At 39.5% G+C, this 16,824-nt stretch overlaps 1 protein-coding gene and 1 long non-coding RNA gene across 5 annotated transcripts in view; one reads left to right on the top strand and one right to left on the bottom strand.

Annotated features, from left to right (window-relative positions):
- Positions 1–1,144: 1,144 nt before the first annotated feature.
- Positions 1,145–4,195, bottom strand: LOC121068382. The gene is made up of 3 exons (XR_005818844.1): positions 3,831–4,195; positions 2,539–2,694; positions 1,145–2,087 (listed from the first exon to the last, which is right to left on the bottom strand). It is a non-coding gene; the product is annotated as an uncharacterized LOC121068382 (long non-coding RNA).
- Positions 4,196–7,256: 3,061 nt separating this feature from the next.
- Positions 7,257–16,824, top strand: part of TMEM63A (transmembrane protein 63A) — a 29,688-nt gene continuing 20,120 nt past the window's right edge. Inside the window, exons 1-7 of one of the 4 annotated variants that reach the window (XM_040552379.1) lie at positions 7,257–7,422; positions 8,484–8,604; positions 9,531–9,727; positions 11,879–11,958; positions 13,494–13,557; positions 14,959–14,996; positions 16,145–16,287. In XM_040552379.1, coding sequence (XP_040408313.1) covers positions 9,542–9,727; positions 11,879–11,958; positions 13,494–13,557; positions 14,959–14,996; positions 16,145–16,287 — 511 coding nt within the window. In that variant the 5' untranslated portion in view covers positions 7,257–7,422; positions 8,484–8,604; positions 9,531–9,541. Of the gene's footprint in view, positions 7,423–7,630; positions 7,730–8,386; positions 8,406–8,483; positions 8,605–9,530; positions 9,728–11,878; positions 11,959–13,493; positions 13,558–14,958; positions 14,997–16,144; positions 16,288–16,824 lie in introns of those variants that run through there. The other 3 variants (XM_040552377.1, XM_040552378.1, XM_040552380.1) reach the window with 3 other exon arrangements.

The raw sequence follows: 16,824 nt of genomic DNA, 5'->3' as shown, positions 1-16,824 counted from the left end.
AAAAAAAATAGAAAAAAAAATAGAAAAGTACTACAAGCAGAGCAGAGACATAGGTAACCTGGAATTCATTGGAAGTACTTACTCAGTTTGACCAGATCAGTTAGAACACCTCAACAACAGACGAGAAGAAAATGGTGTTTTCAATAAAGTTCTGCAAGTCCAGCGCAGGGAATTTGAAAATCATGCTGTGCAGCAGATTTGGAAGACTGGCTCCCCAGGCACCTTGGAGATTGCATTGCTTGGTTTGTTCTCAGTCCCTTGTGATATGAAAGCTTACCTCTGGACTTCACTGTGTTCCCAAGCTGGAAAACTCTTAAATGTATGCAGTCCTTAATAAGCAAAGGCTCAGATGCATAATGGAACATGAAAATATGTTATTGCCTTGGCTTGCCTTTGCAACTGGTCCAGAAACCACGACAGTTACAGAACACAGTTGTCTTGTTTCCTAAGAAAAGTGGATGAGAACTGATTTCTTAACAACATTTCATGTCCTCAGAGAAATATTCTTACTATAATAATTTGAATAATAAGTTCAAGGTCTTATACCGACATACAAAATCCTTCTAATCATTACAGGAACTATGGCGAAAACAAACTACGGCACAAAGGAACTACGATCAACCTGGCCTGCCCTTCCTCAGGGCAGTTGGTCATTTTGGGCCTTAAACCTCAGGTTTGCTCCTCTCGGGGCTCTGTGTGCCGCCGTGCCAGCTTGCACCTACCCTCTCAGCTGTGTCCATACAACTGCATGTGGGGCAGTGCCAGAAACTAATACAGAAAGTATAAAATCAAAGGTGCTGTGAAAGCAGGAATAGCCTGCTCCCCTGCTGCCACAAGGCACAGACATTCCTTCTGCCCTGGATCCTGTCTTGCACTAGGACCTGCTTTTAACTCCTCCCAAATTAATTCTGATCACTCACCTCATTATAATCTGGTACATAATCTGCACATATAAGCATCTGCTTTACTGGGACTGTGCAGTATGTCAACAGGAAGGGAGAGTTGAAGAGATCTGGGCTCTCCTCCCAGTTCTGTCCCCGAGTCAGTATAATGACCTTGAGCAAATTGCTTTGGCCAATATTTTCAAGTCCCTATTTAGTCCCTAAGATAAATAACATGATTTTCAAAGGTACCAGCCAACCACAGCTTCTATCAACAAAATTCTAATCACCAATAGACTAAAACAATTACAGTACATACACTAGTAAAACAAGTGATACAACTCTTGTCAGCTGTTACTGTGTCTTTACAGTGAGGAAAATTCTCCGTTGATCCGTAGATTACCTGTGTGTTTAAACCCAGTAGGCAGTGACAAGATGACTTTCCATTTTTACAAGATCAGGAGCACTCTTACTCACAAGAAAATGTTAAATGTGCCGTGTACAGCTGGAAGGGTTGCTAGAGAATACCTTTATACTCTTTGCATACATTTGAAAGGAGAAAGATGGAAAAGAAAAAAATAAATTGATTAGGAGAAATAAAATCATCACAAAAAAGGAGATGTGAGAAAGAATGAATGGGAAGAGGAAATAAACTACTACAAAAAGAGGAAGGAAAGAATGGATAGGGAGGGATGAGAGTGGGAAAGCCAGAGGGTATGGTGATCGTACGTCCAAGAGGTGATGACACGCTAAGGACTGTCCTGTATTTAGGCAACTCCTCTGTCTCCCTAGAAGTGGAGGGGCCATAAGGTACCCCAAAGAACCCACAACACACCCACAGTGTGCCTTGAGTGGCAGTCATGCACCTGAACTGGTTAGATGCCGTTGCACACCACACAAACTCTACCCAAGCCAGGCCCTGGATGCGGGATCTTTCTGTATGGAAACAGCCAGAGTGCCATCGGTCGTGGCTGTTTGCCACCGTGACAGCTGTTCACGGCTTCCCACTTAAGGTACTTTGCATTCTGTCACCAATTTGCTCCAGACACTTGCACCTGACCCCCTGCTTGGGCTCACCAGGATCATCCAGCTGCCATTATTGCCCCCCGTGCTCACCTGCTGCAGCATCAATGTGCAAAGGAGCCAAGCCACCGCTACACTGCAAAGTGCAACAGGGACTTTTTGTGCTCTTTGCAAAACAAAACTCTGAAATTAACAAATCGGGCCTAATGGCTGAGTCACACAAATCCACAGAGATAATTATTGGTGCAAACTGCCAGGCGTTACACTACGCTATAAAGCGTAACTCTTAGTTTGGCTGCTTCTAATCTGCTTTGAGTTAGCCTGAGATGAAAATAAAGTCAAAGCTCTTTGAAATCCTCACAGGCTGCACTCAGACTTTTTTTTTCTTTTTTTTTTTTTCCCATCTTTAAATCCAGGAGTTGGAAGTGGGAGTTTGCACCCAAGGAAAATAAAGACCACTAATTTTAAATGTTCTTTCAAAAATATTTAATCCAGGTTTCTATTTAAATATATTCCTATTTATAAAATATAATTATTTAAATTATAACCATCTACATTAAGGCTTAAGCTTTTGACATTTAAAAATGTTGTAAATTACATTTATAAATGTTGAAGCAGTGTGCTTGATACTGACCTTTTAAGGCAAGCCAAGCCAGTGAGCTAGACAGGGCCATGATGTTGGCCTTGGAGTCCAGTTCAGAAGGATGAAAGCTGAGGATCTCCATGGACTCTGCAGATGTACTGTGGATGAAGCAGTCCACCCAGTTCATTCTTGCTCCAAGTTGTCAAACTGATTAGTATTTGGAAAAAAAAAATGGCAAAACTAGTTTTCTTCTTCTGATCTATTTTGATTAAAAAAAATTTGAGAGATTAATCAACAACAAATTACTTTAAATCCATCTTGGGGGTACAGGTTCCAGAATCTCCTCCTGTCTTGGCTCTCCAATATTTTAGACTGCAAGATCTCCTGGAGCATTTTGTGGCTCCTGTGCAAGCAATTGCCCAGCTTTCTGCTCAAGGGAAAATATGCTAACGCCTATCCAGGTCTTACCCCAGCGCTGTTGCAACAGGAGTTGTTTTGTATGATCAGGACAGCTGTGGAGCATAGAAACAAGGACACTAGACTGCTTTGCTAAAGCTAACATATATTGTACCCAGGGACAACAAAACATTACACGCTGTAAGTGGTTGGTGATATCATCACCAATGATATTATCAGGCTGGTGATAAATACACCTGCCTCCTGGTTCACCTAAACCAAACACGTGGCCAGGTGCTGTCCTCTTCAGTGGAAGAGACCAGGATGTGACAGATGGTTTCTCTGCCTCCCTCTCTCTCCCAGGGAGCTGCCTTAATTATAGTTAGTGCTACACTACCTATGCATTAACTCCTTTCAGACTCTATATACACAAGGTTAATGCATGGATAGATATTAACATAATATGTAAAGTTAGAAAACAATGAAGTCATCCATGTTTCAGGTCTCCTTGTCCTAGTTTTATACCAAAATATGTCACTTCAGCAATGGTCTCATTTCAACATCCTAATAATAAACCTAAAAATTCTATATATCAGCAATAGATTCTCCACAGCTGCATCTACCCACAAAACAAAGGTTTGAAATCTCACGCTGAAATCTCACACCGGTGAGTGACGAGGAATTCCATGCATTGCCCTGTGGCAAGGCATGGGCCTGTCTTGGCCCAGGTAGGACTACAGCAAGGTTTGACAGTGTTCACAGCTGAGGTATCAGTACAGAACACAAGGAACGCTCTCAGGGACTCCTGTTTATACATAACAAGGGCGATAAAAACAATGATCTCAAAGCACAAAGTAGGAACAATACCTCACTGTTTAATAAATCATATTTAAATGCAGAAAACATTGTTATAAGCTTACTCCCCCCCCCATACATTTCTCATATACTTTTCAGAATTGCTGTTTTAGATTCAAGTCATTTGTACATTTCAATACACTTCCAGCTTTCATCCAAATATAACTTGAGAAAGATCATGAGAAAAATGTATCGTGCTCCACCACCAACACCAAGGCTTCATGCACCATGTCCTATCTGTAAAAAATGTAAAAGAAAAATAAGGCAAATTTCTATTACATGTTGCTAGATATATTTGGTTAAATGGTTTGTATAATAATGAGTTCTCTTGATTAATAAAAATGCATTCAATCCTTAATGCAAGGCTAGTTTTACCTTGAAAATCAATATTATCTATGAATGAGAAGCAACACTAAGAATTAAAAAGGACAGAGAGAAATCAAGTGTAATTAACAAATTTAAATCTGCACTTGCTGCTTGCTTATTTGTATTATGATTAGAGTTCATGTAAATCTGTCTATCTGTCTAGATTTTTCTATTTGTTTTTATTGCGCACATTTAAATGCTCAGATCTTTCAAAAAGAAATGCCCACACTAAGTCCTTTGGTATATCGAGATTTGCAAACAGATTGCTAGATGAAAGCAAAGATTAAAAGGTAGCAATGAGCTGCCAGGCTAGAAACCTGAATTAAATCCATTAAGATAGATTTGAATAAGCAAATAAGTAAGGAGCAGCAAGCTGAGCTGAAGGTTTTCTTCAGAGAGCAGCAAAAGTAACCACTTCAAGAGCTGCCACACATGGTAAAGCATCAGGGCACCTCATACTTGGTCCAGAGACTATTGATGTTTTGTTGAAAGTTCACCCATTTAGAGAAGTCCTGCTGTGATAAATCAAACCTAAAGTGACAGGCCAGTTCTTCAGCCATAAGGTCATTTAATAAAGTACCTTTGCCTGAGGGTATAACTCAAGTAAGGGAACAGTCCCACACATAAGTGTAAATACTTTGCACACTTGTTCAACTTAGTGCTAAAGAGCAGTTGAGATGGATATGGAGCACGCAAAGTACAACAAAGATGGAAGAACTTTAAATTCTGTTGACCTTCTCTGAGGCTGGATTCCATCTGCTCTAGCAACGTAATTAAAAGTTTGCTAACTAATGACAGTATGTGGCTTTTGTCACCAAAAGAACAGACAGTGGTAAACAAACCCCTATTTACAAGAGGTAGAGAGAAGGGAGATGTGACTGCTGCTGAAATTAGAGATAAACAAAATCACACCTCCTAGCTAAAGAGCCTGTCTAGACAGAGGAGGAAAAAAAAAAAAAGACAAAAACTTGATTTATTCTTGTGAGAAAGAGAGGGGAAAATGATTTTGCAGCTGGGCGAAAATCTTCAGAACCAAGAATGTCAAGCCAGTGATGTCAAGACCACCGAACATCATCTAATTTACACCATAGAATAAGACAGTCTAGCCATAGCAAGACCTCTGTAATTCTGGAAAATAAGACAAGAATAAAAAGTACAAACAGCTTAGGAAACCAGTGAGAAAATCAACCAAATGGATTTTCATCCTGAAAGTATAAGAGCTGCCTGGAAGCATGCACTAGGGCTTCACCTACATGGTAGATCTACTCTGCTATATAGCCATGTCGGTAAGATTTAATTTCAAAAAGAAAAAAAAAGTTATAAGTATTCCACTTTTAATTCCTGATTGAAGAATTATTGAATTATTACATGAAAAGTTATTCTAGAAAATCCAGGATAGAATAATTATTCTAATATACTCACACCAAACAGCTTTCCCACCAATTTAGCCCTAAGTAGAAGACAATGAGTTTTTAAGCAGAAACCATTAACACCATTCAACAATAATGTACGTCTTTATTCCAGCATGAATCCGAGCCACTCTGCTTTAAGTTGAGGACTTTTATGCCATTTTCCAACTAACATAAATGTTCATGGCCAACTTTAAATCTCAGATTATCTGCATTTATCTACAATTATTCTACCCTAAAATTTCTCTTAGTTATTGCATATAACTGGGACTTTTTCCCTTTTTGCAGGACGGAGTGGTGGAAGGCACACGGCACATATACATCTGCTGTGAACTGCACAGGCATTCCTGAAAAATGAGACAGGGATTTGACCGAGAAGCAATTCTTCCCATACAGAGTAATAAAATGGCAGGGAGCAGGATAGTGGGCATTGCATGCAGGGACCTAAAAACACAGAGTCTGAATACACACAGAGTTGAAGATGGAGAGGCAATAATGGGATTGCCAACTAGAGGAGATGCTGGCTTTTAGGCAGCTCAGATGCTAATTTCTTTTAAACATAAAAGTTGAAATATGACTGAGTACTGGCCTGAGATTTTGACTAGTGTAACATGAGATTGAATCTTCCAGCGCCTTGATGATTTAGGTGCATCAAATGACTGTTGAGGGAACACTAAAATAAAGGGTAGAGAAGCAGCGGACAGTGGGGCCTTGCTGCACTGCATTTCTAGCCTGTTGGCTGGAAGCAATTCAGTTCCATAAAGTAGAGGGTGTCCTTATAGGTGGCTGGAAATCATTCTCATCCCAGCCCTATCATAGACACAGTAACTTAAACACCCTAGGTCTGGTGCTTTTTCTTTTCTTTTCTTTCTTTTCTTTTCTTTTCTTTTCTTTTCTTTTCTCTTTCCTTTCCTTTCCTTTCCTTTCCTTTCCTTTCCTTTCCTTTCCTTTCCTTTCCTTTCCTTTCCTTTCCTTTCCTTTCCTTTCCTTTCCTTTCCTTTCCTTTCCTTTCCTTTCCTTTCCTTTCCTTCTTTTTTCTTTTTTCTTTCCTTCCTTCCTTTTCCTTTTCCTTCCTTCTTTTTCTTTTGTTCGTTCGTTCATTTGTTCGTTCTTTCTTCCTTTTTTTTTTTTAAATTTTTTTCCCTCTCCAATGTACAACATTTAAACACTATTTCTGTGTTTATAGATGCATTGAGACAAGAGGCTTTGAATATTTCACAGAACATTCATATTACCACTATTACTGAATTTATTTCAGAGCTACCCATCTCAGCATACAGCCTGCTTCACTGGCACCTGTGTGCTCACCCCCTGTATCTGACTGGGATTTGTGAAAGTCAGTGTCCCTCTTGAAATCCCACCTCTCTTCCTCCTTTTCTGCTAAAAAGAATGCAATTTAAAAAAAAAAAAATCTCCTTGGGGATCTGATTTTTTGGAGAGGCCAAAAATCCCTGTCACAGAGGCACAAAATGGTTTCCTCCTAAACATAGTGCTGTAGCTCACGCTAACATTAAAACTTAAATATCATGAAGTAGTTAAAAAATGTTTTAGGCCTCAGCAGAGATTTTTGTCTTTAGGAACCAGTATAAAATTTTCATAGATATGCCATGAATGCCTAAAATAGCTGTTGTAAGCCACAACAGATGTTATTTAAATACTGTTAGATAAGCAGAAAAGTTGTCTTCTAATCTTATAAAGGCAATTCTGTCATATCCTGTTTCTTTTTTTTTTTTTTTTCTTCTCCAAGTTTTTTTCTGATCCTTCTGTCTGGGAGTAAGCACAGCTCATAGCACAGCTCGGGGCTACTCCCGTGGCCAAACAAGCCCTGCTGGCTAAAGCTGTGTGCCTGCGTCTCCCAGCTGCCACGTAACATTCGTTGCAGCACAACGGAAGAAGAGGAATCACGACGGTGCGAGCAGCTTCCCCCGATGATTTCACTGGAGCGCCCCTTCTCTGAGGGCAGCACTTCAAGGTCTGGAAAACATGACAAAAAAGAGGCGGGCGGCAGCGGCTCCGCCGTCAGGAGGCGAGGCCGCCCCGTCCTGTCAGGCGGGGGGCACCAACCGCCGCCGGCCGCCACGCGCCCATTGCCCGTTGCCCGCGCGGCCCCGCCCGCTGCCGCCGCTGCCCTAGGCACGCATGCGCGGCCCCGAGGACTTGTTGCTGGGGCTCGTAGCCGGGGCTGGGGCGGCGCGGCGGGGACCGGTGCGGTGCAGGTAGAGGGGAGGGGGCGAGCCGCTGCCCTCAGCCCGGCCCTTTTGGGGAAGGGGCTGTCGCCTGCGGGGCTTTTACTGCCTGCCGGCAGGGGCTGGCGGGGCCCCGGGCTTGGGGCAGGGGGGGCCGGGCAGCCCCGGGGGCGTCGCCGCCCTCCGTCCTGTGGGGAGAGGCCCCGCGGGTCCTCTTCGGCCGAAAGCAGAGGGAGGGAGGCGAGCCAGGAGCACGGGGGCCGGCTCCTCGCGTCAGTTGCGAGCCTCAGCAGCCTGGGTTTGCCCCGTGTGGCGCTCGAGGAAACCGGCGCTGGGGCTGTCAGGCTGGCGCAGGGTCCCTGCCGAAGTCAGGGGGTGGCAAAGTGGCGGGGTGTGCTTGCCGCTGCACAACTCCACCTGCGGGAGGTGTTGCCGTCTCTGACGAGATGCAGCGTGTTACTTTAATTTTAACTCGCAGTCTCTGTAGCTAGCGTGGCAAAAGTTTCCGAAGTTTGTTAAAAAAGACCTGTTCATTTGTCAGCGCTAGATTACAGTCCTTAGAAAGCAAGGACAGAATTATGGCACAATTAAGTGTGGTTTTTTCACAGCGCACCTGTCATCTGAGACAGAATCCTTCCCCTACCTCTCCAAGTGTCATGCAGTCCACCACTTAGTAAATTCTGCTTTGGGAGAAGTATTCTCCATCGTGGTTTTATTATTATTACAATTTTGCTCTTTAGAGGGAGACTTTGAGCTTAATCATATTCTTTTGTTTTGTTTTCAGCATCTGGAACAGTGTTGCCATGTGCGCTCTTCTTGTAGAGGCATGATATCCCAAAAGTAGTATTCCTGGACCTGTGATGAGGACCTACAATCTTTGATTTCAAAGGATAGAGTTTTTTGGGGTATGGTTTCTTTATGAATTTATCAGTCAATATGTGTTCTACATGAAGTGCACTTTTGTCCCAAGTAGATAAGAACGATGAAGTTTATAAGATCCAAGAAAAGAAGTGTTTGAAGTGGAAAGTCCCAAAGTAAGTGGGCAACTGCCTGCACTGATTTAAGAAAAAAACAAAACCCAAAAAATAGTGTTGTGTCAGTAGCTAAATCTTGCCTGATCTTGTATGTTACTAATTTATCTGAGCAAGTCAGTTGACTAAAATGAGGTATATGGCTGTCTCATAGAAAATTGGAAATACTCTGTTCTTTGATGGTAATGATATATTGTAATTACTGTGCTGCTCTCCTAGTTAAACTCTCCAGTTGAAAAGGAAAATATTCCAAGAACAGAGAAAGAGGAGCATGTGTATTTGGGTAGTAATTTTTCTTCTGGGGAATTAGTGGCAAATTTGTTAATAATCTCAAGGTTTTGGATTCAAACATTTGGATTCAAAGTTCATAAGCTAGTGTAATCACACATGCTCATCAACTAGGAGCTATCTTTGTACTTTTATAGTTTGTTGGAATATTTAATGCCCTGTGTTACTCCTAGAATCAGAATCCAGCCTGAAAGTAGTTTAGTGTTATAAGTTAGATAAGAGAGGAGTTTGTGTGTTCTTCTGTAGCCTTCCTCAGATGTCTGCACAGAACGTGGTTGGTTAGATGTCTGGAATTCTTGCTTGGGCACTGCTAGCAACTGAGTCTACTGAATAACTGAGTTACTGCAAATATATTTCTCAGGTGAAGAGGAATGATTTATTAAATGTGACTCCTTTTCCAAAGTAGTTTCCTTGTCGAATCTCCCTGTGTTTTCTGTACTTACAATGATAGTACATCTCACAAATATCAGGAAGGCTTTTCACATGGTTGTTTCTCTTTTCTTTTTATTAAGGGAGAGAGAAAATGAGCCTTTCCTTGTTTCTGGGTTTTGGACATTCTCATCTAGCCTACTACTGGAATAGAAGTGTACCTTTCAACTCAACAAATGAGACATACTGCTACAGCACAGCCCGGGGCAGCACGGTGCTCCAGGGAGTAACTTTTGGTGGAATCCCAACTGTCCTGCTGCTTGATGTAACCTGCTTTGTTGTAAGACCAGTTTCTATTTCATGTATTGAAAATACTAGGGCCATCTCAAAAGTTAGACATAGAATTCTGCACAATTTTTATCAGGTAGCAATTTGTTTCCAAGAACCTTCAGAATAATAAATGTGTTAAGGCTGTCCTGAGAACTTCAAGGTAGTTTACTTTCAAGTATTGATAAAAGCTCACATGTAAGCGGGATGATGATGTCACTGTATGTTGGATGTGTAGGTGTAGAGAGAGTGCAGTATGATGGGGTCTGTGTTTAGAATCATGGTGGGCTTTGTAGTGGTAGCTCAGTTTTCTATGTTTTGTCTTAATGGCAAGATCATTTTTTCCCTTGCTCTGGATTTAACTCCTGAGTACCTTTTTCAGAAAGGGAACACTTCTACTAAATTGTTTATCCAGAGGAAAACATCTTGCTTGTTTTACAAGAAGAGATACAATATGGAAAATCTGTCGCTTCAGAGATTTTTGAATTAGATTTTGTGAAGCTGTCGAAGAAATAGCGTACTGATCAGCTCAGTCTGGACAAAAGGAGAAACAAGACTATCTGCTGATCTGAAGGCTCCAAGGCAGGCCTGAGACTCCAATAAAATTTATGGTTATTTCAATGAGTTTGGTTGGTCTTACTGGTCTTAAGCCACCAGAAAAACAGAACTGTAGACCTGCAAATGGGCCTGATAAATAAGGTTTCTGGTAATGAAATGAGACTGAGGGAATCACAGTTCCTGAATTCTAGAAGGCCACTGTGGGGAAACTTAAAACTACCTCTGTGAGGTCTGAGCTAATAGTTCCATATGAACTAGAGGATGTTCCTAAAAGTTACACAGTGACATTGAATAATATTTTGTTGGACTATCTGGGGGAATATTTTCTGAGCTGAGGTTGAATTTAAAGATGCTGAGTCTCTTCTTTTGAGTTCCTTTCTGTTGTACTCTCCTCTTAAATGGCATTAGGAAAAGTTAGCTGCTGTGTAGAAGACTTTTCTTTTTCAGGTACTGAGGACTGCAATTTATTTAGCAACTCCTGTATTCCTCCTATGTTTATGACATTTTTATTGCAAATACCCTAAATAAGTGTCAGTTGATGTAATTCTGAATATTATTTCTAGGCTGGTTTCCTAAGGAAGTGAGGTTTATGTATTGCACTGTCCACCCATTTGTCTGCTAGTTCCTCCTGATAACCGCAGAACATATCAGCCAATTTCAACCAAAGTTGTCAGAGACTCTAGTAGATTTGTCATCATCGAAATTTTTGGGTTCCTGAAGTTTAATGGACAGATAAAAGAGAAAGATATGAATTTGCATTTCCTGTTGGGGGGAAAGCTATTACAAGAAGGTTTTATTTATTGTGAAATGCGGAAATGAGCTGGGTAATCTTGACATTTATCCTGGCTGGCCAGGCAGTACTTGCATAGCTTGAAATAAGTTGCGTTACTGGCACTACTTTCTAGCCAAACAGGTATGGGATGTAGGAGGGGCTAGAAGGTGAGAGTGTAGGTGTTAACATATGTTTAGGGAACTGGCTTTGTTAGTTCTGTGTCATTGCTTCATACAGAGCAAGGTCTTTTTAAGAAATTAAAAAAAAATCCTATGCATCTGTGAAATAAATAGTGATTTTTTTCTTGTTTTCTTAGCCTCTTTCAAAATGTGAAAATATAGGGGGGAGAGCAAAAATACATCGGAGAGATCAACTATAAGTTTCTGGGGTTTGAGTTATAATAATGTATTAATGATTACTGAGAAGGATAAAGAATAATTCTCATACTTGAGAAAATAGTTGACCCCTCCCCACAGCTGGTTACACCACTGTTTAAAAAAAAAATCATTTAAAGTCTTCTGTTGTAATTCTGTGTGGGAGTAAAGAAAAATAGTAAAGGTGTATTTATGAAAGTTTTGACTTTCTGTCAACTACTACTTGCTAGTTTTCCTGACTCTTACAAACCTTTATCAGTATTCATTATCAGTATTCAGTTTGGAAATACTACGTTCAGAATTCTTCCTTCATAAATTAGAACAGGAAAGTAGCTGTTCTGGCCCTTGTGTCCCAGACAAGTTGGCTTAAGAGCTAGGACAGCATTTTTGACAGTACCTATAGAATAACAGTTATGAAACTGAAAATAAATATTCAAAGATCTTTCTTTTTCTCTTCTAGATTTTCATGTTTTTGTTTTCCACTATAAGAAAGAGATTCTGGGACTATGGTCGTGTTGCTCTGGTGTCAGAAACTGAAAGGTAAAAAGATATACAATTGGACTGATTTCTTGAAACCTGTTGGGGACTGTGGAAGTAAGTAGAGTAAATAGGGCTTAAATTACATGAATTTTCATCAATTAGATGTGCTTGTAATCACATACATATTTATTAAAAATATCGTTGTGCTGCTTTGTTTGAAATACAGAGTTCTACTCACAGAATTCCTCTTTGCAGTGTCAGTTATTAAAACTGTGTTTGCCATTGTCATTGTGAATTTCATTCTGCTGTTGTGGGTTAAGGAAGTGGAGGTAAGAAAAAAGAATAGGCTGCTTGTCTGCTAGCAAGTCACACAACTGCTTGTTAATGTTTACAGTGTTTCTGCAATAGAAGGATATTAACTTGTGCTTATCCTGGTTCAGGCCTAGTATCTTCCCAGAGCTCCCTATGCAGACTGTATCATAATAAGTATGAAGAGTTTCAAAAAAAAAAAAAAAGTCTTGTTATGAGTTTCTGAAATTCTTCACTGACTTTTTTTTAGTGATAACTGCATCTGAGCTTTTTATTTGTTTTAAATAATATTTATACAAGGTGATCTCTTGAGGTGTTTAAAAGCTAGTCATATGTTTATGAAGTGGGTGAACTTTACCAATGAGACTCTTGCTGGTATTAATGTTATATCTAAGTTGTGGTAATCTGCAACTAAGCAAAAGGAAGTGGCTCAAAGTGTGGTTTTCTTAGGCTGTATCCATGTACAAGTGTGAAAAGTGGATGCAGCGAAAAAGATGGACAATAACTGAGACAGCATTAATCTAGCTAGCTCAGGTAGCAGGAATGAAGATGCTCCAGTACAGGCTTCCTAGTGGGCTGTGGAGATCCACAGAGATCCACAATCAGATATTTGAGTCAGACAGGTAGGAGTCTATGTTGTTATCCCTGCTGGATAGTGACCTAGGTCAAAAGTATTGTTGATACACCTATGAATACTGTAATCATGGACGTATCAATGTTGCAACATTTCTTTTTAGCAACAAACTGAAAACAGGTACTTTGCTATTTTTACTGAGACCTACAGACTCTCTAATTGTTTTTAGCCTTGCTACAAGACTGAATTTGCATGAGGAGTTCCTGCAGTTAAAGGACTCAATTGTGCAGGGAAATTCTGAGAAATGGCTCTAAGATGAAAGGAAGAGAGGTGGAGGGAAAGAAGTGTGAGGAGGAGTATCTGAGCAGGAAACTAAGTTGCAGAATTGATCTTGCCTAGGCTTAAAACCTGTTTTGCATTATTTCATGTGACTTCAATTTAATACTTGAATAAAACATACAGTTTTATTTTTAGTTCAGTTACACACTCTCACTTCAGGAGCTCACAAGTACTAACTTAGGAACGTGAGACGCAGTACAAGCTTCTGTGTAGCATATGCATGAAAAGTGAAAGCTGCAGCCTTCGTAAGAGAAAAAAGTATTTTACTACTACTTCACTTAGTTACTTCAAAATAGTTAAAGTTGAAATAATTCTATGGAATTTTAGCATCTGCTATTAATGGTACTTAAAAACATCATTTCATTTATTTCAGTGAATTGAGATACAACCGGTTGTCAGTATCTTCGTTGGTACCTGAAGCTCTTGAATATGACAGTGTAAGTATTCTAGAGTTTTGATGTTTTTTTAATATAAACTGTGTAATGGAATCTGCTGTGGTTTGCCATTGCACCTAGCCCACTGAACCAGTCATTGCATGTAGATAGCTTTCAAGTGTGAAAAATCAGTCATACGTCATGTACTGTTTTTATAGAACTATACGGAGTCTCCATTTCCTGACAAACTATTGCCATATCATAAACCAGCATCTTGTGTCAGTGTTGTTTTCAAGTAACTCTCTTATCTGGGAGAGGGATTGTACATTACTGTTTCAAAAGGGGCAGGAATGGACTATGAAATATGTACTTAAATAACAGTTCAAAAAGTTACATTATTGTAACATTGTAAATAAAAACCTAGTTGATCTTTATAGTACTACTTTTTTCTCATGAAAAAGAAAAATGGATGAAAGTGTGAGACTAGTAATAATGCCATCTACTTTTAAAGTTAAACCTAGTTAGTAGTGGAAGAAAAATTTTGGTCAGATTTCTAATTGATTCTTTCTGGAGTCTTTGAATGTATACATCCCTAGTATTTTGTGTTGCAGCTTCAGAATGAAATCAGGAGAGTTGTCAAAGGGAGGGCAGCCTACATTTTAACATTTTATATATGTGTCAAATTAATATTAAACTTTATAACCAAATAGTTGCATGAGCATCAAAAGCATACTGGTGTTTAATCAAGATTGGTCCACTATTTGTGTGGTTTTCTGCATCCTTTTTTTAAATCCTAAAGCAACTTTATCACTGAAACTGTTGAATACAAATGTCTCATTAATTGAATGTTATTAACTTGAAGAATAGTCCTTTCAAGAAGGAGGGTTTTGGCTTTTTTAACCATACAGAACATGCAGTGGGATGTGATCTCTGCTGTAGGAGGACTTGGAATTAATAGAAAGGCTTCTTATCTAGCTTTACATCACTGTGTTGCTTCTAGCTACAGGTTAAGAGATTAACTTGTATGAGACTCATGTGTAGCTTAACCTTGAAATTGGGGTCTCTGAAAATGTTTTTTTTTTTGGGGGGGGGGGGGGGAAATCACCTGTCTAAAACTATGCATTAGAAACCAATTTTCATTACAAGATTAAATGATGACTTTTGTTCAGAGATGGGATCTGGACACGCTTTATAAATTTAAAAAGTCCAAGCAGTAAACCTGCAAATAATCCTCCACCACCATCCACTAATGTCTTAAATACTCTGAAGGCAGACATTACAAAGAACCCTTTAAAAATATGTACAGTATTAGGTATCTTTCTGTATGTTTCTAAACGATGATTTCGGAGTAATGCTGCAAATTTTTTAGCTAAGAAATTGGCTTTAATAGAAACACTTCTCTTAGTTGTACAGATTAGAGAGTATGTTTTTCTATGTTAGCTCCTAAAACTTCTTTCTTTATAGGGGTTTTGTTCCTGGATGACAGCTGCTTTTCGGATGCAGTAAGTATATGGAAAAAGTAGTGAACTTTTTGCACTTTTTTTTTCTTCCCCTGTGTAGATAGAATTAAATACAAACAACAGGACGTGTGCCTCCAGTGGGGTGGGCAATAGTGGGTAGGAAAAAGAATATGAAAACAAGGTGACCACATAGGAATACAGGATACCGTTGCCTTTCTCTGTTAGCAGTATACGGACTTCCTGATTTAGGAACAGATTTTGAACTGAAGTGAATCTATGGCTTTTGTATGGGTTCTGAGCCAATAACCAGGCTTTAGGCTTTTACCCTTCAAACAGTACTGCATGGGTGTTCCCCTGTGTGAAGCAAGTAGGGCCTTGGGTAGGTAACAGGCTTTCCCTGCAAGGGTTTTTATGGAGAACTGTTGGTTTAGTTGGGGCTGGAATTGACTGACTAGGAAAAGCCAATTCCACTGTCTCCGAGAAACTGAGCATTAGACATGTGATGTTGATTCTTTATATCTCTTTGGGCTTAGTAAACTGTGATTTTTTTTTTTTCAAATCGATTCCTAGCTTGGATACATTGAAACAGGAAAGGTGTGGGGATTGCGCCTGTCTTTCTCAGTTTTCGCTAGTTAGTTACTTCCTTTTCCAAGAACTAGTATTTTACTCATCTGTCTTGCTGAAAACGGGTAGATGACAGTTCTTTTGGAAACCTATTAATATCTTTTGCTAATTGGGAGTCAAGAGAGTCAGGTGGTTCTGTTATCATTTTCCTCATGGGAAGCCTTTATTGAGATGAGTGAATGCTGTCACAGTGTAATCCTAAAATTTGAGTTAGACTTACTACCCTGTGACTGTCTTAAAACAGGAATTCATGGCAGATGTCTTTGTCATCTCTAGCATGATAAAATGATATTGTATGCATATTTCCTTTTCAGATTACTTGTTTCTGTCTTAAATTCCCCTATGTTAATTCTCATATCTTGATACTGTGCAAGAAAAAGACACTGTTGGAACTTGAAGTTAAACTTCTGCATGAAAGAACACAACCGTGTTGAAATCTGATAGGGGGAAAGTCATTGGGTAGACTGAGAGAATAATGTACGTTTAAAAAACAAAATGACACAGAAAACAAGAACTCCAGTGCTTCTGAGTAGACTGACCTTTGTGCTTTTCCCTCAATGGTGTAGCGATGATGAGATTCATGACAGATGTGGTGAAGATGCCATACATTACCTTGCCTTCCAGCGTCACATCATCTGTTTGTTGATTGCTGTCAGCGTTTTGTCTGTGGGTGTCATATTGCCTGTCAACTTATCGGGTGATCTACTTGGTAAGTGTTTTTTTTTTTTTTTACATTACGTTTATGCTTGTGCAGTTCTTTCTGTTGTGATGGTTTAACTTGTAATAGTTGGTGCTAAAAGATTGTTTAGCTTTTCAGATATACTATATCTCTTTCTCCTTTGAACATATACTCAATTTTCAGTCACTTGAATTATCATTTTTCAAATATCTGACAGTCTAAGAAGCAAAGCCATATAAATTTTCTCATTTTTGACCTCAGTAAGGTTATCGGTATTGTTCTGTAAGCACTGAATTCATGCAGTTTAAAAAAAACTGTCAGAGAAGAGAAAATCAGTGAAGATAGAATAAAAATGTGAAGGAAACTGATTCTAAACCCTGAACAGCATTGTTAATTGGATATGAACAGAGACTTAGAGGAGAGGGGGACATGCTGCAAAGATCTGGTATTCAGATCTTAAAAATTGTTATTTCTCTTGATAGGCTGAAAGTGGTTTATTACTTGCACTCTTTTGCCAACTTTAAAATGCAATATTGCAAACCAGCATTGATTATGATTCTGAATATA

This window comes from Cygnus olor, chromosome 3, assembly GCF_009769625.2.
Source record: "Cygnus olor isolate bCygOlo1 chromosome 3, bCygOlo1.pri.v2, whole genome shotgun sequence".
In the NCBI taxonomy this organism is placed as follows: Eukaryota; Metazoa; Chordata; class Aves; order Anseriformes; family Anatidae; genus Cygnus; species Cygnus olor.
The sequence above is the reverse complement of the archived record's forward strand: the minus strand, read 5'-3'. Positions and strand labels throughout refer to the sequence as shown.